This window comes from Macaca thibetana, chromosome 3, assembly GCF_024542745.1.
Source record: "Macaca thibetana thibetana isolate TM-01 chromosome 3, ASM2454274v1, whole genome shotgun sequence".
Classification (NCBI taxonomy): Eukaryota; Metazoa; Chordata; class Mammalia; order Primates; family Cercopithecidae; genus Macaca; species Macaca thibetana.
The window spans coordinates 19,035,205-19,059,280 of record NC_065580.1 but is presented as its reverse complement, the minus strand read 5'-3'; the positions used below and the strand labels follow the sequence as shown (position 1 = coordinate 19,059,280).

The following is a 24,076-nucleotide window of genomic DNA, read 5'->3' as shown; positions in this document are numbered from 1 at the left end:
AAAGTTCAACCACACCTTCCTCTCTTACCTGTTATCACCCCTCTAATGACGTCTCACTCTCTCTGCTCACCTTCTCCTTCCTGCCTCTTTTAGGAGGTGGGAAACAAAGGGCCCATAGGCCCTGAAAGGGGCCACCCTTTGAAGGAGGACACATGACCACATGTGTCTCCTTTGACATCCTAATGGGATCCATGTTAAAAAAGGAAGTTTTTAACCTGGTCTCAGAGGACACTTGCAGGAGATGCCGAGGAAGGCAGTGTGATCATCCCGAGTCAAGCAGCCTAACATGAGCCTGTGAGAGAGAAACAGCAATCCACCCACAACATGTGGTCATCAAAGGGCAGCAACCCCAGTCACCTGCTTGAGATTAAAAACCCAAATTAAAATAGGGTCAAAGGATTCCTGCCAGCTCTTAACACCTCTCTTAAAATGTGGCCACTGTCTGAAAATCATCGTTTAGCTGATGAGGTCTAACTTCATTACGCATCACAGTAGGACACTCCTTCCTGAGGCCGGACACTGCTCCCATGAGCGCAGTAGGACAGACCTCCTCTGTTCCTGACAGTGATAGCCCAATACAGCCCGACAAGCGAGTGCTCAATGAAGGTTCCCAGATCTTTTGAACGTGACTTTTTGCAGGTCAGGTTGCTTCCATCACATGCACTAAACAACTAAATTTTAAACCTAAATATGAAGCCTTATAATTAAATCTGTTGATTTTCATCTTGTTGGTGTTCATCCAGCATTCAAGTCTGTCCAAATTAAATGATTATTATCCCTTAGTATTTTTTACATTGAAGTAACTTCCACACACAAATCTTGAGTGTAAAGCTCAGTGTATTATTGTCTATGTATTTCCCTATGTGACCACCACCCAGATCAAGATACAAACATTTCCAGCACTCCAGAGGGTTCTCTCATGTCTCTTCTCAGTCAACCCATCTCTACCATCCAGAGAAAACCACTCGTCTGACATCGATTTGTATAGAGTTCTCTTTTCCTGCTGTTGAACTTCACATAAATGTAAACTTGCAGTATGTGTCCTTTTGTTCTGGCATCTTTTGCTCAGCATAGTGTCTGTAAGAGTCATCCACGCCATGTATTAAGATTAATATAGCCAGGTGTGGTGGCTCAGTCTTGTAATCTCGTACCTTGGGAGGCTGAGGCAGGAAGATTGCTTGAGCCCAGGAATTCAAGACCGGCCTGGGCAACAAAGTGAGACCCCTGTCGCTATAAAAAAAAAAATTTAAAAATTAGCCAAGCGCTGTGGTGTGTGCCTGTAGTCCCAGGTAATCAGGAGACTGAGGGAAGAGAATGCCTTGATCCCAGGAATTTGAGGCTATAGTGAGCTATGATCGTGCCATTGCACTGCAGCCTGGGGACAGAGCAAGACCGTGAACATAGTTTGCATTTTTCATTGCTATGTAGCATTCCAATGTATAGAAACACCACAATCTATTCCTCTGACAGTAAACATTTAGGTTTCCAGTTTTTTGCTATTATGAATTAGGTTAATATATCAACAGGCATTTATGAAAACTTGAAAACTTAGGAGTGGCATTGCTAACCCATGAGAGTAGGTGTGTGGTGGATTTTTGTACATACTGCCAAACAGTTTTCCAAAGTGGTTGAGCCAATGTATACTCCCATAAAGTGGAGCTCTAGTTGTTCCAATCTTAGCCAGCACTTTCATCTTGCCATTATTTTTCATCGTAACTATTCCAGGGGCTGGATAGTAGTGGTATCTCACTGCCGTTTTAATTTGTATTTATCTGATGACCACGACATTGAGAACTTTTTCTTTTTCTTTTTTTTTTTTTTAAGATGGAGTTTCACTTTTGCTGCCCAGGCTAGAGTGCAATGGTGCAATCTCGGCTCACCACAACCACCGCCTCCTGGGTTCAAGCAATTCTCCTGCCTCAGCCTCCGAGTAGCTGGGATTACAGACATGCACCACCATGCCTGGCTAATTTTTGTATTTTTAGTAGAGATGGAGTTTCTCCATGTTGGTCAGGTTGGTCTCGATCTCCCGACCTCAGGTGATCTGCCCGCCTTAGCCTCCCAAAGTGCTGGGATGACAGGCGTGAGCCACCACACCCGGCCGAGAACTTTTTCATTTGCTCTCTGGCCATTTGAATAGTCTCCTTTACAATGTGCCTGTTGAGTCTTTGCCCCTCCCCCACTGTTATTTTAAGGTGTTTGACTTTTTCTGATTGACTTGTTGCTCTTTGTGTGTTCTGCCCTGAGTCTTTTGTCAGATAAACGTGTTGTGAATATCTTCTCCCAGTCCATGGTTTGTGTGTTATATTTCTTAATAATAACCTTTGATAATAAAGTCCAATTTATCAAAATCTTCTTCTGTGGTATTGCTTTTGGTATGCTCTTTAAGAACTCTTGCCTTATATACAAGGTCACAAAGATATTCTCTTGGAAGCATCATGGTTCTACCTTTCACTATTGGGGCTATGATCTATCTCCAGTTAACTTTTGTGTATAGAGTAAGGTATGGATCAAGGCTCATTTTTTTTTCTCTCTGTATTGATATCCAATTGCCCCAGTACCATTGTTGAAAAGACCACCCATTCCCCCCTGAATTGAACAGCACCTGTGTCATAAATCAAGAGATCGTATGTGTGAGTCTACTTCTGGACTCTAGTCCAGTTCGTTGGTCTTTTTGTTTATCCTTGCACCAATATCACGATATCACACTCTCTTAAATAGTACGGCTCTGTCATCGATCTTGAAAGATGGCAGTGTGGCCAGGCACTATGGCTAATGCCTATAATTTTTGGGAGGCCAAGGTGGGGGAATTGTTTGAGGCCAGGAGTTTGAGATCAGCCTGGGTAACATACCTGTCTCTACTAAAAAAAAAAAAATGGTTCTAATTAGCCGGGCATGGTGGTGCACACCTGTAGTCCCAGCTACTCAGAAGGCTGAGGTGAGAAAATTGCTTAAGCCCAGGAGGTGTAGGTTGCAGCGAGCCATGATTCTGCCACTGCACCTCAGCTTGAGCAACAGAGTGAGACTCTGTCCGAGAGAGAGACAGAGACAGAGAGACAAAGAGAGAGAGACAGAGAGAGAGAGAGAGAGATAGCAGTGTAAATTCTCGTGGTTATTCTAGTTCTTTTGGTTCCATATATATGTTTACAGGAATCAGCTTGTCAATTTTTTACATTTTTTTAACTTTTAATTTTTATGAGTATGTAGTAGGTGTATACATTTATGGGGTATACGAAATATTTTGATACAAGCATGCAATGTGTAATAATCACATCAGGGTAAATGGGGTGTCCATCATCTCAAGCATTTTTCCTTTCTTTGTGTTACAAACAATCCAATTATAATCTTTTATTTTCTTGCCCTGTCTTATGATGCTGATCTTTTGGTTATTTTAAAACATACAAATAAATTGTTATTGACTATAGTCACCAAATACTAGCTCTGATTCATTTTTTCTATTTTTTTTCTATCCATTAACCATCCCCACCTCCCCCGACATTCTTTCACTACTCTTCCCAGCCTCTGGTAACTATCATTCTACTGTCTCTATGAGTTCAATTGTTTTAATTTTTAGCTCCTACAAATAAGTGAGAACATGCCAATTTTGTCCTTCCGTGCCTGGCTTATTTCATTTAACAAAATGACCTCCAATTCTATCCACGTTGTTGCAAATGACAGGCTTTTATTCTTTTTTATGGCTGAATTGTACTCCCATTGTATATATGTACCACGTTTTCTTTATGCAGTTGTCTGTTAATGGATACTTAGGTGCTTCCAAATTTGGCTCTTGTGAACAGTGCTGCAATAAACATGGGTGTGCAGATATCTCTTTGATACACTGATTTCCTTTCTTTGGGGTATATACCTAGCAGTGGGATTGCTGGATCATATGGTAGCTCTATTTTTAGTTTTCTTAGATTTTTGAGGAGCCTCCAAACTGTTCTCCGTAGTGATTGTCCTAATTTACATTTGCACCAACAGTGTATGTGGGTTCCCTGTTCTCCATGTCCTTGGCAGCATGTGTTATTGCGTGCCTTTTGGCTATAAGCCATTTTAACTGGGGTGAGATGATATCTCTTTGTAGTTTTGATTTGCATTTCTCTGATGACCAGTGATGTTGAGTACCTTTTCATTTGCCTGTTTGCCATTTGTATGTCTTTTTTCTTTTAACTGTCTATTCAGATCTTTTGCACGTTTTTAATAGGATTATTAGATTTTTTTCCTGTAGAGTTGTTTGAGCTCCGTCTATGTTCTGGTTATTATTCCCTTGCCAGATGGGTAGTTTGCAAATACCTCCTCCCAGTCTGTGGCTTGTCTCTTCACTTTGCTGATTGTTTCCTTTGCTGTGCAGAAGCTTTTTAACTTGATGCAATCTCATTTTCCCTTTTTTGTGTTGGTTGCCTGTGCTTGTGGGGTATTACTCAAGATATCTTTGCCCAGTTCAATGTCCTAGATATTTTCTCAAGTGTTTTCTTTTAGTAGTTTCATAGTTTGAGGACTCATATTTAAGTCTTTAATCCATTTTGATTCAATTTTTGTATATGGTGAGAGATAGGGGTCTAGTTTCATTATTCTTCATATGGATATCCACTTTTCCCAGCACCATTTATTGAAGAGACTATCCTTTTCTCAATGGTTCTTCTTGGCACCTTTGTCAAAATGAGTTCACTGTAGATGTATGGATTTGTTTGTGGGTTTTCTATTCTATTCCATTGGTCTATGTGTCTGGTTTTATGCTAGAGCCATGCTATTTTAGTTACTATAGCTCTGTCATATAATTAGAAGTCAAGTAATGTGATTCCTCCAGTTCTGTTCATTTTGCTCAGGGTGGCTTTGGCTATTCTGGGTCTTTCGTGGTTCCATACATATTTTGGCATTGTTTTTTCTATTTCTGTGAGGAATGTCACTCTTTTGATAGAGATTGCATTGAATCTATAGATTGTTTTAGGTAATATGTACATTTTAACAATATTGATTCTTCCAATTCATGAATATGGAATATCTTTCCTTTTTTTTGTATCTTCAATTTCTTGTGTCAGTGTTTTACAGTTTTCATTGTAGAGATCTTTTACTTCTTCAGTAAAGTTAATTCCTAAGTATTTCATTTTATTTGTAGCTATTGTAAATTAGATTGCTTTCTTGGTTTCTTTTTCAGATTGTTCACTGTTGGCATATAGAAATGCTGCTGATTTTTGTATGTTGATTTTGTACCTTGCAACTTTACTGAATTCATTTATGAGATCTAATAGCTTTTTGGTGGAATCTTTAGGTTTTTCTAAATATAAGATCATATCATCTGTAAACAGAGATAATTTGACTTCCTCCTTTCCAATTTGGATACCTTTATTTCATTCTCTTGCCTGATTACTCTAGCTGGGACTTCCAGTACTATGTTGAATAACAGTGGTGAAAGTGGGCATCCTTGTCATGTTCCAGATCTTGGAGGAAAGGTTTTTAGTTTTTCCCCATTCAGTATGATACTGTGGGTCTGTTGTAAATGGCTTTTATTACGTTGATTGATGATCCTTCTATGCCCTTTTTTAAGGGTTTTTATTATGAAGGGACATTGAATTTTTCCAATTTATTTGCATACAGTTGCCCATAGTAGCTGCTAATGATCCTTTGAGTATAATGTTATAATGTCTCTTTTTTCATCTCTGATTTTATTTACTTGAGCCTTCTTTCTTTTTTTCTTAGTCTGGCTAAAGGTTTGTCAATTTTGTTTATCTTTTCAAAAAACCAACTTTTTGTTTTGTCAATCTTTTGTATTGTTTTCTTCATTTCAATTTCATTTGTTTCTGCTCTGATCTTTATTCTTTCTTTCTTCCTTTTTTTTCCCTACCAACTTTGGCTTTAGCTCTTGCTTTTCTAGTTCTTTAAGATGTATCATTAGGTTGTTTATTTGAATTTTTCTACTTTTTTGCTGTAGGCACTTATAACTATAAATCTTCCTCCTAGTACTGCTTTTGTCATATCCCATTGGTTTTGGTACATTGTGTTTCCATTATAATTTGTTTCCAGAAATTTTTCAATTTCTCTCTTAATCTCTTCATTGACCCAATGGCCATTCAGGAACATTGTTTAATTTCCATGTGTTTGTATAGTTTCCAAAATTCCTCTTCTTATTGATTTCTAGTTTTTTTCTGTTTGTTTGTTTTGGTTTTTTCTTTTTGAGACAGTCTCACTCTGTCACCCAGGCTGGAGTGCAGTGGCGTGATCTCAGCTCACTGCAACCTCCGCCTCTCAGGTTCAAGCAATTCTCATGCCTCAACCACCCAAGTAGCTTGGATTACAGGTGTGAACCACCACACCCGGCTATTTTTTATTTTTATTTTTATTTTTATTTTTTTCATAGAGACAGGATTTCACCATGTTGGCCAGGCTGGTCTCAAACTCCTGGCCTCAAGTGCTCTGCCTGCCCCAGCCAAAGTTCTGGGATTATAGGCATGAGAACAGACACAGTTTTGTGTATCTATTGTGTGTTTTTAGATTTGAGGTTATCATAGTTTGCAAATAATCTTGTAAACCATTATTTTAAACTGATGACAACTTAACATGGATTGCATAAACAAACAAAAATAAAACTGACAAAAACTCTACACTTTAACATCGTCTTCCCACTTTTTAACTTTTTCTTGTTTATATCTTATTGTACTGTCTACATCTTGAAAAGTTGTTGTAGTTATTATTTTCAATTGGTTTATCTTTTCATCTTTCTACTTAAGATATTAGTAGTTTACACAACACAACTACAGTACCATAATAATCTTGTTAAGTTTTGAAGAATTGACATCGTAACAATATTGAATTTTCCAAACTATGAATGTGGAACCTCTATATATTTAGGTATTTTAAATTTATCTTAGCAATATTTTATAGTTCCAGACTACAGGTCTTTTGTACATCCTTAGTCAAATGTATTTGTAGATATTTAATAGTTTTACTGTTATTGTAAGTTACATTTTTAAAACGTCATTTTTCGGTAGTTTGTTGCCCGTGTGTAGAAATAAATTTTTGTATATTAAATTTGTATCCAACAATATTTTTAAGCTCAATATTGAATCTAGAAGTTTATTTATAGATATTTCTCAAATATTCTGTGTTATACAATCATGTTATCTACAAATAAATACAGTTTTACTTCTTCCATTCCAATTTTTACAAATTTTATTTATTTTTCTTGCCTTATTGACCTCTCTACGATGTCAAATACAAGTGTAATAATGGACATACTTATCTTGTTTCCAGCCTCAGAAAATGTTAACCATTTCACTGTTAAATATAATGTTAACTGCAGGTATTTTTGTAAATGTCATTTTTAGGTGAAGGAAGTCTCCTTATATTCATAGTTCACTGAAAGTTGTTATTATGAATAGGTGTCACTTTTTATCAATATTTTTCTGCATCTCTTGAGATTGTATGTGGTTTTCTCTTTTATTCTGTTAATGCAACAAGTTACATTGATTATCAAAGTTGCATTCTTGGAGTAAGTCCCACTTGGTCTTAATGAATTATTCTTGTAATTTATCACTGAGTTATATTAGCTAATATTTTGTTTACAACTTTTCTGTCTGTGTTCATGAGTGACATTGGCTTATAATTTTTCTTTCTTGTAAGTCTTTATCTGGTTTGGGGCTCAGTTTATGCTGGCTCATGGGATGATCCAGATTAATGTTAAATCATGACTCTGCACATTAATTATTCTCAGCTGTGATTTCTGCAGATCAGTAGTTCATTGTGAAAATAACAAATAAAATGTTCAATTGGACTGGGATAAGTGTAGAAATCTGTGGGTCTCTATTTGATTCCAGATTAATAGAGTTTTATTTGTCTTTTGTGTTCTGTCAGCCATGAAACCACCAACCTGTTGCTTCTCCTCTTTCCCCATAAGATTGTGCTTGGAAATCACAAACGTTTTGCTTCCCACATCTATAGATCTGTCCCTATGGGGGGAAAAAAAGAATGAGTAAACATTACTTATCAGTGAACTTGCCCCTAAGGATCACTTTTTTAAAAAATCTTTTTAAAATGGGAGTAAGCTGTTATCTGCACGAAGTCCTTGGGATGAAGTCCAGTCAATAAGGCTTCCCTCAGGAGATGTTCTCTAAACTGTGTTCATGAAAGTGAATAGGAGTTAGCAGGCAAAGGAGAAAGGAGGTTGGAGAGGGATCTAGAGTTTCAGAGAAAGAGAAAAACAGCTCACGAGAAGGACCAGACCCTAGAGAGATGACATAGTCAAGGATCTAAGGGAATAACGCGACATCATCTCAACACCATGTGCCAAGGACTGTCCTAAAAGCTGTGTTATAAATAAAGTTTTGGTGCCGCAAAAGAAATAGCACAAGAATATAAATTTTTCTTTTTAATTCCCAGCAAGGCAAGTTACTTCTATAGAAGGGTATGCCCTCACAGATGGAGCAATGATGAGCGCACACTTGGACAAGGGAGGGGAAGGGGTTCTTATCCCTGACTCACGTGGCCCCTGCTATTGTGTCCTTCCCTTATTGGCTGGGATTAGACCGCACAAGCTAAACTAATTCCGATTGGCTAATTTAAAGAGAGTGATGGGGTGAGTGGTTTGGCTGGAAAAATGGCTATGACAGAGCAGGTAATCGGAATGAGTCAGGGTAGAGTAGGAAATCAGAATGAGTCAGAGTGGAGCAGGTGATTGAAGTGAATCAGGGTGGAGCAGGTAATCAAAACAGGTTGCTTTGTGAGGAAGTTAAGTTTAAAAGTAGAAGGCAAAGAATTGAACATACTGACATATCGATTCTTCAAAAAGAAATTTAGAACTCATATCTAATAGCTGTAAATGTATTAACTGCATTCATCATTCCGATTGCTCAGTCCAAAACCCTTGGAGTCATCCTTGACTCCTGTCTTTCTCTCTCCCACCTCACATCCAGTCCATCAGGAAATCCTGTTGGCTCTACCTTCAAAGCATGCCAAGCTGATCATTTCTCCCCATATCTGTGTCCAGCTCCCTGGCCTGAGCCTCCACCCCCGCTCTCTCCTGGCCACTGTGCTTCCTCCTGATGGCTCTACCTGCCTCCATCCTGGCTCTTCACAGTTGATTCTCAACACCTAACAGCGAGATTCTTTAAAACAGAAGTCAGCTCAGATATGTCTCTGTTCGAAACTCTGCTATGACCACCTGTGTCATGTGCAGTAAAAATCCTACCAAGGTTCTGGAGGCCCTCCACACACAGGTCCCCATGCCCTCTCTGGCCTGCCTCCATCCCTCCCCTCCAGCCGTGCCACGTCCCTGAGGGTCCTCACACACATGATGCCTTTGCTCTAATGTTTCCCATGCCCACCAAACCCCCAGCTCCTTCGAGGCTTTGCACAAATCTCACCTATGTAGGAGCCCAGTGCCAACTGACCAATTTAATAACACGCCTCACCCCATCCTACTGTACCGTCCAGTGTATTTCTCATGCTTATTGTCCACCTTCTCCCACTAGAATGCAAGCTCTGTGAGGACACGGAGCTTCATTTTGTTCACAGATGTATCCTTAGCACCTAAATTAGGGCCTAGCACATACCAGGCACTGAATAAATATTTGTGAAGTCAGTGAAGCCTGACAACTATCCTAAGAGGTTGGTAATGTTATTATCCCCATTTTACAGACTGAAACACTGTAGAGAGGTCAAACCAGAGAGGTCAGCTCTCAGAGTCACACGGAGCCAAGATTTGAACCCAGGCATCTGACTGTAGAGGCAATGTTCTTACCACTGCATTATCCTGCCCATCCCAGAGTAGCAAATGCAACCCGAGCTTCCAGAAAGCCCTGTGACTTCAGACTCTACGAGGGATTGGGAAGTTAAGGAACTCCTTTGGGCTTTGTGTTCAGAAAGGGATGGGGAACTGGCCAGCACATACCAGGCCTCATAAACCAAGTTAGGGAGTTTGCAGGAGGATAGGGCTAGATTTGTCTTTAGAAAGATCCCACTGACTACAGGGTGGAGTACGGATGGGTGTGACAAGGCTGAGGGCAGGGAAATCAGTTAGGGGCTGAGATAATGGTGACCTCAGCCAGGGTGGCGGCTGTGGAGATGGAGAGAGTTGGCCAATCAAAGAGAGGTTTAATAGTTGTGACTGACAAGATTGTCCTTGAGAGAGAACAACTCCCGGGTTTGAGGTTTGGGTTAGTTTCAGTTTTTCAAACTTTTTTGACTATGATCTACAGTAAGAAACACATTCACATTTTGACACAGAATACACACACACACACACACGCACATACACACACATACACATACACACACGCATACACACACACACATGCACACACACACATACACACACGCATACACACACACACATGCACACACACATACACATACACACACACATACACACACACACACATCTTGAACAAGTTCAATAACCACAAAATACTTTCCCTGACGTTAAATGCTCCTCTGTATTTTCTAATCTTGTCTATCTCTTGTCTGTTTGTCTCCTTTTTTTAAATGCTGGTTGCCACTCATGGCATTGATTTCATGACTGGTCATGGCCTGCCGTCTGGAAGCCCCTGACCAGAGAGTGGTTGGAGGCTTGGGACACAGCTAGGCTGACAGACAGGAGCCTAGAAAGCTATGTCCCTGGACCTCCTTTCTGCAGAGTCCCCTTCCTGCATGAAATGCACAGTCTGGCTTCCATCACACTTACCAGTCTTGTTACTCATTGAATTAGTCCATTTTTCACACTGCTGATAAAGACCTACCTGAGACTGGGCAATTTACAAAAGAAAGGGGTTTAATGGACTCACAGTTCCACGTGACTAGGGAGGCCTCCCAAACATGGCAGAAGGGGAAAGGCACGCCTCACATGGCAGCAGACAAGAGAAGAGGATCTGTTCAGGGAAACTCTCCTTTATAAAACCATCAGATCTTGTGAGACTTATTCACTGCCACAAGAACAACATAGGAAAGCCCTGATCCCATGATCCAATTTCCTCCCACCAGGTCCCTCCCACCACACGTGGGAATTGTGGGAGGTACAATTCAAGATGAGATGTGGGTGGGGACACAGCCAAACCATATCACTCATTCCTTTGGGGGAAATCCTTTGTCTCTTTCAAGGCATCTTTCAGTAAATCTAGACAATGAACATATGTGGACAGGCGGGAGGTATGGAGGGGGCATGGAAACTATTGTTGAATAGGCACAGAGTTTCACTTTTGCAAGATGAAAAAAGTTCTGTGGAGGAATGCTGGTGATAGTAGTAGCACAACCATGTGAGTGTACTTAATACCACCAAACTGTACTCTTAAAAATGGTTAAGATGGGGCGCCTGTAGTCCCAGCTATTCGGGAGGCTGAGGCAGGAGAATGGCGTGAACCCAGGAGGCGGAGCTTGCAGTGAGCAGAGATTGTGCCACTGCACTCCAGCCTGGGCAACAGAGCAAGACTCCATCTCAAAAAAAAAAAAAAAAAAAAAAGAAGGTTAAGATGGTGAATTTTACGTTACGTGTATTTTACCACAGTTTTTTAAATCAATGTGTAGGCAAACTAATAGAAAAAGAGTGTCTGCAGTGACTTTCCATACCTGAAGTATCAGAGTTGAAAAACTTCTTGCAAGGCTTGTAGACCAAACCCCTCTGCATGCTCAAGCCTTGGGTACAGGATTTCCAAGAAGTGGAATAGTCACCAGGAGTGTGAAGCTCATCGCTCAAGGCAGGTTATCTTATCTTTGAATAATTTTGTCTGTTGACTATTGGAATAGTTCTCCTTCAGATAAGCTGAAATTTTCCCCATAGTTTCCCCTATTAAACACAATTCCACTTCTCAAGATCACCAAAAAAAAAAAAAAAACCCTAAATTCCCTCTCCCATGCAGTATGTATTCAATAAATATTTACTGGGCACATGCCTAAGTACCACTATCTGATCTTCCAAATCTTCTCTTTTCCAGTTTAAAATTCCAAAATCTGACAACTATTTCATATATGACATGATTCAATGTGCCCTCACCATCTGACTGCTCTTTTGAAATGATCAATTTCCTCTTAACGTGGGACATCTAGAAACAAAAAGAGGCCAGGCACAGTGGCTCATGCCTGTAATCCCATCACTTTGGGAGACCAAGGTGGGAGGATCCCTTGAGGCTAGGAGTTCAACATCAGCCTGGTCAACATAGTGAGACACCATCTCTACAAAAAAACTTAAAAATCAGTCTGACATGGTGGCATGTGCCTCTAGTCCCAGCCACTCAGGAGACTGAGAGGATAGGATTGCTTGAGCCCAGAAGTTTGGGGTTCCAGTGGCCATGATCACACCAGTGCACTACTGCCTGGGTGACAGAGCAAGACCCTGTTTCAAAAAAATAAATAAAATCTTTTCAGAAATCAAAACATTGCAATAACCAATAGCCCCAAATGATTTCATTAAAAAATGGAGGATTCTAATGGAATTTCCAGGCCCAGAGGAGCACAGTGTCATGGCAGGCTGGTGAGAAAGATACTTGAAGGCCATGCTGACATATTGCAAGGAGGACTACATTTGTCTTTCAGGTGCAAGAAAAAAATAGTGTAAATTCACCCTTAAGTCTTAAGGATAGGTACAAGATCCAGTCAGTCTTCACTCTTAGCTCTAATTTATTCCATCTCATCAGAACCACGTAAACCATCACCCCACTTTCCTTGGAGTTAAATGCTTTATTCCATGTAGTGTGCCACAGGACTGCATCTTGCCACTACATAAATACACATAATGTATGATTTCCTCCTTCAACTCTGGAACCCAAACAAATGGATTATGTTCCCCAAATTCCATAAAACCATAATTCTCTTGAGTGGCCATGGCGCTCCTAAAGAATTTCCTTCTAAATATAGAGAGGTATTCCTCTGCAGAAAAAATATCCCAGCATCTTGGTTCTAATATATAATTAACTCCCCTCTAGATACTTTGCAGTTATGTTTTATGGCTTATTTTGAGTGTTCATATTTTATCAGAAAATTATAATTTTCCTCTAAATAGGAGTTTTTACAAGGCTTTTGAATTCTGATGACTGGCTTCATGTTTCAGCTATAATTAAAACAGTGAAAAGAAATAGCGTCACCACGCAGCACACGTGGTTCTGAGACTGCTTGGGCCCCCAACCCCCTGTCTCCCCACAGCCTGGAACCTGCAGGCTGGCGACACTCTGACCAATGGTGGGGGCTCCATTTTTGACCACTTAGTGGGACGGTTGGTTATAGAAAGAAACAGAATGGCCTGGGAAGAAGGAATGAGGAGACCAAAGTGCTCACCTCAGAGAAGCCTCCCAACCATGTTCCCTACCGATGTCCCACCTTGCCCCATTTTCCCTCCAGGAAAATATACTTTCTCCAAGAAATACACTTTCCCTCCAGGAAAATTCACTTTCCGTCTAATGGTTAGCTTAAGAGTTTACTCTCTGCTTCCCCTCTAGACTGCTAACTCATGAAGGCCAACGCAGTCTTTTTCTTTTCTTTCTTTTTTTATTTTTTATTTTTGAGATGAAGTTTCATTCTTGTCCCCCAGGCTGGAGTGCAGTGGTGCGATCTCGGCTCACTGCAACCTCCGCCTCCCAGGTTCAAGTGATTCTCCTGCCTCAACCTCCTGAGTAACTGGAATTACAGGTACCTGCCACCACACCCAGCTAATTTTTGTATTTTCAGTAGAGACGGGGTTTCACCATGTTGGCCAGGCTGGTCTTGAACTCCTGACCTCAGGTGATCCACCCGCCTAGGCCTCCCAAAGTGCTGAGATTATAGGCATGAGCCACCATGGCCGGCCGCAAAGTCTTTTTCATTCAAGACGGTATAGACAACTTCTTGAACCCTGAATTAGTTTACTAGGCTACTATACCAACCAACCATAGACTGGGGGTTTAAACAATAGAAATTGATTTTCCCACAGTGCTGAAGACCAGAAGCCTGAAGTCAAGGTGTCAGTAGTGTTGGTTTCTCCAGAGACCTCTCTCTTTGACCTGTGCATGGCTGTCTTCTCCCTATATCCTCACATGGTCTTCCCTCTGTGTGTGTCTCTGTCCCAATCTCCTCTTCTAATAAGCACCCCAGTCATGTTGGATTAGGACCCACCCTAATGAACTTATTTTACCTTAATTATCTCTTTTTTTGAGACAGAGTCTTGCTCTGTTGCCTAGGCTGGAGTGCAGTAGTGCAGTCTCAGCTCACTGCAACCTCCGCCTCCTGGGTTTGAGCAATTCTCCCTGCTTCAGCCTCCCAAGTAGCTGGGATTACAGGTGCCTACCACCATGCCTGGCTAATTTTTGTATTTTTAGTAGACAGGGGGTTTCACCATGTTGGCCAGGCTGGTCTCAAACTCCTGACCTCAGGTGATCCACCCGCCTCGGCCTCCCAAAGTCCTGGGATTACAGGCGTGAGTCTCCACTCCCGGCCTTAATTACCTCTTCAAAGACCTTATCTCCAAATACAGCCATCCCTCAGTATCTCATGGGATTGGTTCCAGTACCCACCCTTGCTCAGGACACCAAAATTTGTGGATGCTTAAGTTTCTGATATAAAATGGCATAGTATTTGCATATAACCTACGTACATCCTTCTGTATGCTTTAAATCAACTTTGGATTACTTATAATACCTAATACAATGCCTACACATCACTTCATGTACATGGATTCAATGTAGTTCTCTGTACAGGGCAAATTCAAGTTTTGCTTTTCGGAACTTGGTGAAATTTTTTCTGAATATTTTTGATTCAGGATTGGTTAAATCCACAGATGCAGAATGCCCAGATATAGAAGGCTGACTGCACAGTTACATTCTGTAGTTCTTGGGGTCAGGATTTAAATATATGAAGTTTGGGGTGGGGGGCCGAATTCATCCCATAACACAATATTAGGCTACCAACCACTGGTGGCTGACTGAGAAAAAAATGAATGACTGATAGAACACAGAAACATGATGGCAGGCACGCTCTTGGAAGCAGCTGTCCTGGCACATGCTTCTGAAGGTCTTTCCTTTTCCCCCTTCCCTCTCCCTCAACCCATACAACAAGGGTCCAGATGAGTGAGTCTGTCAACTCCGGGTCCAACCTAACCAATCCAGTCACACAAAACCCTGTGCCACGAAGTTCACACATGATACTAATTACCAAGAAAGACTAGGCCATCTCCGGGAAGCGTGCCTTGTTTGTCTTCAGGGAATCCTCGCTCAGTAGGGGGACTGCAGAACACACAGAAGCCATTGAGTTGTGCGTATGATGATGACCACATCGTAGCAGGTACAACTGAGCCACCAGAGCTTGCCCATCTGCTCCCTCTGGGCCCTGGCCATGATTCTTTCTATCATTGCCTGTGAGCCTTTATATTCTTCCTCTGTATCCTTGCAAGAGCAGCCTCCTAACTTGTTGGCCATCGATGGACTTTAACCAGGGTGTTTGTCATGGACCTGTATTGCCACCAAGGTGGCTTTGACTCTCTGAGTCCTGACCCTCTGCTTGCTACTTCCCAACAGGCGTCGGGTTTGGAGTTCAAGTCGGTAGCCGACAGCGTTCTGTTTTTACGTGACAAAAGATGGGAAGAGGTCAGAGGTGCCCTGATGTCTGCTTTCAGTCCTGAAAAGCTGAACGAGGTAAGACATGAGAAATGCAAACTCTCTTCTCTTACGGAGCAGGTTTCTTCTGTCCAAATCGTGATGAGAGCCAGTTCATGTTGCATGACTTGCCCAGGTGACACATCAAAATGCCTTGCCCACTGGGACCTTCAGACCTCTCTATTATGCAGAAAGCACCACACCCTGTGTTGAGTATCTTTCATTTCTCCAGCCTCCCACATCCCCAGTTGCCATAAATGAATTGTGAGTCAACAAGTACACAGGGCATTCGCCTGTGTCCAGAGATAAAGCTTGAGGCGCTTTGGGGACCCCAGGAGGAAACTGAAAGTGTCTGCTGGACTGTCATGCATAATGGATCACCTGGGGATCTGGCTACAATGCAGGCTCTGACTCAAGAGGGCCAGGGTGGCTTAAGAGTCTGCATTTATAACACCCTGCCAGGTAATTTCATTGTTTCCGGACAGTGAACCACACTTTACATAGCAAGAAACTAGAGAACAGCATGAAACAAAAGTGAGTTGCCAATCGAATCTTAAATAGGGAGGTGATGGCAGTGAATGACTGGGGAAGAGTGGGCGATCATGGCAGGCAGGAACACCCAAGTTAACCTCCAGGCCAAGTTCAAGGGAAGGGCAGGCTCCACAAGATGCAACCAGCTCTCTAAGGCCCTGGACACTCTCTTTTCCCTACTCAATGACCCACTCTTTCCTATCAGCTGTGCACCCAAAACCTGGTGTTTGTACGGATCCAGACCGATGTCTCACACACCAGATCCTGACTGCTGTGTTTTGTATCTGAGCCTGGCAGCTCAAAGCTGGTCTGGCTTTGGTGTTCGCTGTTCTGAATTCTGCAACCACAAGGGAGAGAGAACTTGAGCCCTTATGATATGAAGGGGCTAAGGGGCTTCTTTAGTTCCAGTCTCAGGTACACAGGCATCTCTAGAGCAAGGGAGTTTCCAAAGCTTGGCTGGAGTGCCCTGGGCTTCTGCCATCCACCCTGTCTGGATGTTCCAGAGTAGCCTGTCTTCAGTTCAATAAAAATGAAAGCTCCTTTTAGCTTAAGCTCAAGATGCTCACCCATATGGTCCTGATTGAATTCCTATAAATCTTCTGAAGTCCCCCAGAAGAGGAGGGAGTTCCACACCTCGTAATATCCAATTAAACACACTCAGAAACTAGTGATCCCTCCCATTTTCAATGAGGTTTTGATTTGCATTTCCATGGGTAGCTGTTGGTGTTTGGGGGCAGAGCCTGCCTCTGTACGCAGCGCCAGCTCACACTCACAGCTCAGAGTCAGGTTCCAAGGGTTGCCCATTTAGACTAACACAGTGCCTCTTCACCACACTCCTGCGAGATAAATACTGTCATACTTATTATTACTAACCTGGTTTACAGAGGAGGAAACTAGGCACAGAGAGATTAAGTAGCGTGCTCCCAGTCTCATAGCTAGTAAGCAGCAGAGCCAAAATCAGAATCCAGCTCCAGAGCGCTCTTCGCGTCTCTGCCTGACCGCTTGCTACCTCCATGTGATTTTCCAGTGGTGCTCGGAGGCCACCTAGGACTGTGCCAGGGGCTGTCTGGAGGGTGCAGGAAGGGGAAGTATAGCAAACGGGGCCTTGGTGGAAAGCTGGGGGGTGGGGGAGGGTCCGAAGCAACACTTCTCTATTTTCTGCCTAAGTTTGGAACCAACTGAGGTATGGAAACAGGTTGTAGGCAAAGGAAATAAAATTTTCTCTTATCTTACTGGTAAAGCTGTTTGAAAGATAGAGTCCCCATCTGATCACATGGGCTTGCTATGCTAATACTTCACCCAGAATGGGACAATTGTAGGGGGGTGGCAGATGCCATCGGGGCTGGCCCGTGGCCCACATATGCTCAGTTCCTTCCTCCCAGACTGGGTCTGATACAGCATAGACAGCAGGAGATGCAGTGACACAGATGCAGCCGTTGGTCAGTGGGGTCCACCAGGATTACTTGGGGGACTCTGAAAACTGTTGCTGCCTGGGCCCCACACCTAGAAATTCTGATTCAGTGGGTTTGCTTTGGGATGCAGCCTGCGTTTGAGGATATTTTTTTCAGGCTCCCCAGGTGATTGTCATGTAAAGCCAGTATTGGGAACCACGACCAGCAGAAGTTCCCCACGAGGACATGCGAGGAAAGTGGCTCCTGCTTCCACTGCAGCCATTAGCCCTGCTCACTCCGATCTGTGTTCTCTATTGAGGATTCACGGGAGAATGGGAAGGAACGGCCTGCATCTTAAAACTAAAACCACTGCTCTAAACCATGTAGACAAGCTGCATAGGGTGTGCCCCTTTTTCACATCCAACCATTAAAAGGTTGAGTTAGCCAAGAGAAGGCCAGGGGAAGAGAGGAGAGGTAGGTGAGCCTAGGGCTGGCATCACTAGCGTATATGTCTTTATTCAAAAGCAACGGCTTCACCACACTATAGAAGTAGAAAGAACCTTGTGTGTGAAAAAGAAATTGGTAAAGAGTATCTGAGAAGAGAATAAAAGAGAAAGAAAGAAAAGTAAGCAAGGAAAGGAAAATAAAGTTTAGCAGTCCTGGGCTATGATTCTTTGATAAGGAATTTTATCACGGTCTAGATTCCTTTAACCCCTTACAGGGGATACTCCAGAAAGTGATACATTGTCATCTCCCAAGCAAATCCAGTGCTCTTGAGGTCCAGTCTTCTCCCTATAGTCCAGAAATCAAATGCATAGTGCCTGAATTAATTGCAGAAAATAGAGTTACTCAATCTGTCCACAGCATTAAGATGCCAAGAGAAGTCAGGCGAGGTGGCTCATGCCTGTAATCCCAGCACTTTGGGAGGCTGAGGCGGGTGGATCACCTGAGGTCAGGTGTTCGAGACCAGCTTGACCAACATGGTGAAACCCTGTCTCTACTAAGAATGCAAAAAGTAGCCAGTGTGGTGGCACACACCTATAACCCCAGCTACTCAGGAGCCTGAGGCAGGAGAATCGCTTGAACCCAGGAGGCAGAGGTTGCAGTGAGCCAAGATCACACTACTGCGCTCCAGCCTTGGTAACAGAGTCAGACTCCAAACTCTATCTCAAAAAAAAAAAAAGAAAACCAAGAGGTAAGAGAGAGATTTCATCGAGCCCATTATTTACCACACACTATCAATAACCTTGAAATTCCCTTGAAAGGCTTTTTTTTTTTACTCCATATAGTTCAATTTAGGTTCTTGGGTTTCCATTTGAAAGGATTCCATCCCAGAGGCAGGAGTAGTTAACTTTTTCCCCACCTCTGGGGATTTTAGACCTGGCGAGTTGAAGTTTACTGGGAGGCCCCGAAGGAGACCCTTCAAGAAGAAGTTGGCTGTGCAGATGGAGCTCAGGTGGGAGGGGGAAGAAAGATGGTCTTCAAAACACAGAGACGTGTAGCATATGTGTTAGATATGGTTCTGGGGAGAACCATATTTAAGGGAGGAGCGGAGGAGAAACCTATAAAGAAGACTCAGGAAGAACAGCCTGAAATGGAAACCAGCAGAATGTGGAAGGGGAAAGCATTTCAAAGAGGAAGGAGCAGCCAGAGGTGTTAAATGCTGCTCACATGGAAAGAAACACGAGGACGAAAAAGTGCACAGCAAAGATAATATTTCTGAAACGTGAAACCAATGTATGTCTGTTTCATGCTCCATAGATCGTGTTCCCTGTAATTTTCTCTCACCCAAGAAATCAGTGGCACCCACTGCTCCTGAAGGTGCCTCCGAGGTAGACAGTAGGTGCTGTCCAGAACAAGGAAGTAGTTGCTCAATTTTGAACTGTATGTTAGCAAGCTTTATTAGGAGAGTTTTCCTAATTCCAAAAGCAGCTTGCCTTTGCATATGAAGAGCAGGGGAGCTGAGGCTCTAAGCTGTGGTGTGGACAGGATGCAGGAAATGACAGGGGGGCTGCTTCTAGGCGGTGGAAGATGGGTGGAGGGGACAAAATGAGAAGTGTCCTGTCTTCTTCCCCAAAACCTCCTGGTTTCTGGATGCTTCCTCAAACTTTAATCTCCCAGCTGCCTTTGCTGTCTAAGTCACTGGTTCTCAAACTTTGTGGGACCAAGGGCTGCATGAGAATCACCTAGGACCGTTGTTAAAAATACATCATTTCAGCCACCCCAAGATCTATAGAATCAGAATTTCTAAGGGTAACTGAGAATATGCATGTCACGAGTTGCCTGAAAAGATTCTGCTGAGAGCCAGCGTGGAAGGCCCTGGCGCTGTGAGTGTTCCTGTTGGTCCCCTCTCTGACCATCTCAGACCAACTGCATCTCCAGGCTCGAAGGACCTGGCCCCTGAACCCCCACCTCCCCACTGCTTTATTTTTCTCTGCGGAACTATCACTAGCTAACATTCCATTTTGTTTACCTGTTTATTGTATGTCCCCTTCTGCTAGACGGATGCTTCAGGAGGACAAAGGCTTTTTTATTTTTTCTTATTTTCCTTATTGTTAACTGCACACACTAGGTACACAACAGACATTCAGGAACAATTAATGAATGGATGGATGAAGAATCAAAGAACTGAGAAGCTTTCTACCTGTTCTACCTAAGGATACATGATGAAACTAAGCTAAAAAAAGTGAAAGGGAAATAATTTTATCAAGAAAAAATTAAATAAGAGGATACAGCAAACTGGCTTTTCCTTTAGAGAGTCACAAATATATATACATATATGCATACACATACACAAAGTCACAGACACAAAGAGGAAAATGAGTCACAGAGATAGGAAATAGCTCAGAGCGTCTGAGCCACAGATACTCGACTATGGGTACCTGAGTCAGTTTTCCTGGAAATAGCTTTGAAATACCAGCATCTCTAGTCCTTTCTGAATTTGTAAGTAGCCTTTGGACTTTTGTTATCTAACATCACAGTTTATTCTTGAAATAAAGGTTTGTTTCCCCTTGGAATTCTGAGGCTTTCTCCTTTAGAACCTTGCAGCCTAAGTCCCTCTCTACCTGTGTCTTTAAGTATGGTCAATACTCAAAAGTTCTGGATGGTGTTGTCTTTATTTATGTGGCTGTTCGGTTGCCTCAGTCAACAATGCTTGAAAGTTGCTTTAAAATGAGCATCATATCATGAAGCCATTTTTGTATTTAAATTAAAATTGGTATTTTTGGTTTTTTTGGGTTTTTTTGGCTTATGTCATCCCAGGGATAATGCAGAGCAACAGAGGACCAGGGAAAATGTGATTCATGCATCCCCAAGTCAGGAAAAAGAGACTACTGGAATCATAGCCAGTGACAAACAAGTTATTGGAATTCATAGAAAAGGATGGCTGAGCATTCCTGGAAAAACAACTGACTTGGTGGTGGTGGTGGTGGTGGTGATGGTGTCGTTAGGGAGGATTTTGTCTGATTAACCGGCCAGAGTTTTCACTCCATCCCCCAAAGAATTAATGTTTTAAAAAGCACAACTGTAGATTTAGATTTTCACAGTCTTTTGCTAGATTGCTTACCAAAGGCTATTAGTGAGTAGTAACCCTGGGATTGTGTAAAACTTATTATGGATCAGGGAATAAATAGGCTTAATTTCAGGAAATAAAACTGGGGCTAAATTAGTACTTCTCTGAGGGAAAATGTATAAATAATGTGATCCCCTGAGGACCCAGGTTAGCACTAGCTTTATTTTGAAATTTTATAACTCATCTGAAAGAGAGCGAACACAGTGGAATCTATGTATTTGTATATTCCTCCAAGCTGTTCTGATTTGAAAGATATTAAATCAATAGGAATAACTTTCTGAGACTCTTGTGAGATTGTGTAAGTCAGCACAAAAGAGGCAGGTAACCTTCAGTGTAAGCAAGAATAAAAGAATACATTTAGCAGAAAGGCATCTAAACTGTACTTATATGATGATGAATTTCAAGCTATGAATTCCTATCAGGGAAAAGGATTTGAAATATGGAGGACCAAAAAGGCCCCACAGTCAAATGATTTGGTGAAATATTACAAACTATATTCTTCAAGATTCACCACGTACCTGAGCATATGAAAGGCTTGAGAAAGGCCTGCAGTAAAGAAACCTGCTTAACTTTGTTTGTTCTGGGCTCAAATAGGTTTTCAAAAGGAGAGAACGTGGGTTGATAACTTCATGGTTGGCTACTGAGAGAAATGAGTCTCTTAAGCAATTATCCTTTGCAGGTAGCTTCTATGAAGAACCAAATTTTTGAGTGCCTCTAGCAGAGACTAAGCTTCAAACTGCATGAACCATGGATCCAATCCAATATGGCAGCTTGTATGTTCTCCATTCTCAAAGCCCATTATAAATGATGGGCTTTCTTCATTCACCCAGATAACTAAGAGCTGATGGTACCCCACTGAGCAGATATGGGAGACAATGAATCTTCATAGACGAGTGCCTAAGGATGTGTCACTCAAGAGTAAATGAGCCAATCATGTTGCTATGCATAGGGACTCAGTTAAAGAAAAGTCAGATAAACTGGGAGGCTGGTATCTTGCACAGCACTGATCCGGCTCTCTGCCTAATTTTTCACTTTTCATCCAGATGTTCCCTGTCAAGAAGGCACAGTCAATAATGTATGAATCTTAAAGGCAGAGGCAGATGTGGTTATTACTCCCTGTAGGCCTTTCCTGACTTGGAGACGACATGTTACTGGAGAATGAGTACAATTTTTAAAAATTTAAGTTGATATAGCCAGCTTATGAGTAAATGCATTTCAGTGCAAAAGTCTTTTCAGAATTACAGTCATCGTCACAGTTTAGTTTGGCCTTTAAATTTTCACTGTAAACTCTCCAGACGGTCACATACAGGGGCTTCTAAAGCAGAACACGCTTCCCAGTAACACTAGAGCAAGCAGCCTTCTCTAGGCGGCATCCATTTCCAGCAGTCTATTTTTAATATTTGCTTTTATTTCTTAATCCTCCTGAACAATAAAAATGAACGTCGTCATAACCAAGTGTGGCTGCAGTCGTCAATACTTCAGAGTCCAAAAATACATTGGCCTTGCCTGACCAGTTGCCCATTTTCCAGAATATCTGGATATTTATCTAGCAGCGAGAGACCATTATCCTGAGACACAGTCGTATTCCACTGACACCTAATCTGCTAATTAAAATCAGTATCATGATGGACTGTTTAAATTCTGGTTTAAATGTTCCTCTTCCATTTGCATTTAAAAGAAAACACACTCCTCATCATGGGCACCCCATCCTGGGTTATAATTTGGCTTTCCTTTGCCAGAATTATAATGTCACTCTGACTTGCCGCTGGTTAAATCTAAAAGAGCATCTAAATGTACCTCACAGCTTGGCTGTTGCTTGGCAACGCCAGCAGCCACCTCCTCATTGGGGTGACTTCTAATTGGTCACAAGTCTTGACAGGAGCCACTGACTTATTAGAAATGACACTTGATTATTCACCTAGATGGCTAGAGCTGATACTTAGCAGCAGGAAATTTTGCATAAAAATGAGCCGTGGATGTTTTTAATATCTGAGTGGCTTTTAGCGATGGTGTGGTGGAAGAAGGAAGTGATAAGTTTCATTAGTGGGAATTAATTTTTCATTTGTTGGTCACCAGTTTAGAGCACTTTAAGACATTAATTTTTTCATTTTTTAAAAAAACCAGAAATATGTTTAAAGACCTTCCCCCACCCCCAGCAGCTGACCTTTACTTATTCAGAAAACCCTTCCCTGACATCAGCCCCAAAATATTGCCCGCAGGTCCACCAAGGGCCAAATCAGATGAAATGTTCAATTTATAAAGATCAACAAATATTTATTAGTTCCTGTTAAGGAGTTTATAATGTAGAAGAGAAACAAGGTACATAAATCACTGCATTATTACCAATCATGGAAGGTGGTGACAGAGCTGGGGTCCTGCTTTGAGCATCAGAAACCGCTTTGGTAGGGAGGGAGCAGCGAGTAGCACTGGAATTGAGCCCTGAAGATTTTGCTGTTTTGACAGAGGGAGAAGGTGCATTGCAGGTGGAATGAGCTGCAGGAATCAAGGCATCTGGACAGAAAAGTACAGGGTGTGTTCAGGGAATAGGGGAGTACAAATTGGCTGGAACACAGAGTACATGTAAGGGATTAGTGAGAGAGAAAGCTGAAAAAGTAGGTTGAGGCACGTAGAGTTCACTGTTCTGTGCCGAGGGAGTGTTTGGTGCACACTTCACTAGAGCTCGAGGAGCTATTAAATACTTGAAAGCGAGGGAGTGGCCTGCTCAGAACTCTGTGTTAGGAAAAAGGGTTCCATTTCAGCTGTTTAGCCCCCAAGCCAGCCATTTCCCAGACCCATGGGGCAAATCTTTCTGGTGCAGATGAGGGGAACTGCGAATTGACTGGAGGAGTCTCCTCTTTGCAGTGGCCCCAAGTAGGGGCAGGCTCCCAGGGGCCATGTTATGCCATCAAGCCAGCAGTGCCCCCTGTGGCTCTTCTGAATCCTTCTTCGTGTGTGGATCAACAAGTCACCCACGCTACACACCATCAATGTTTGGGGATCATCTCTGTTTAGATGAACAGAGTTATGCAAAAGAGACCCTC

At 42.2% G+C, this 24,076-nt stretch overlaps 2 protein-coding genes across 19 annotated transcripts in view; both read left to right on the top strand.

Annotated features, from left to right (window-relative positions):
- The window catches only part of NDUFB2 (NADH:ubiquinone oxidoreductase subunit B2), a 1,166,996-nt gene that overhangs the window by 378,434 nt on the left and 764,486 nt on the right, over nucleotides 1-24,076 (top strand). The window contains exon 1 of one of the 17 annotated variants that reach the window (XM_050782335.1): nucleotides 17,193-17,197. The exons of 15 other annotated variants lie outside the window; for them this stretch is intronic. The gene's annotated coding sequence lies outside the window, so the exon portion shown is untranslated. Of the gene's footprint in view, nucleotides 1-17,192; nucleotides 17,198-19,470; nucleotides 19,476-24,076 lie in introns of those variants that run through there. One more of the 17 variants, XM_050782299.1, reaches the window with a different exon arrangement.
- The window catches only part of TBXAS1 (thromboxane A synthase 1), a 195,609-nt gene that overhangs the window by 90,787 nt on the left and 80,746 nt on the right, over nucleotides 1-24,076 (top strand). For both annotated transcript variants that reach the window (XM_050782249.1, XM_050782248.1), the window contains exon 5: nucleotides 15,465-15,581. In XM_050782249.1, coding sequence (XP_050638206.1) covers nucleotides 15,465-15,581 — 117 coding nt within the window. The remainder of the gene's footprint in view (nucleotides 1-15,464; nucleotides 15,582-24,076) is intronic.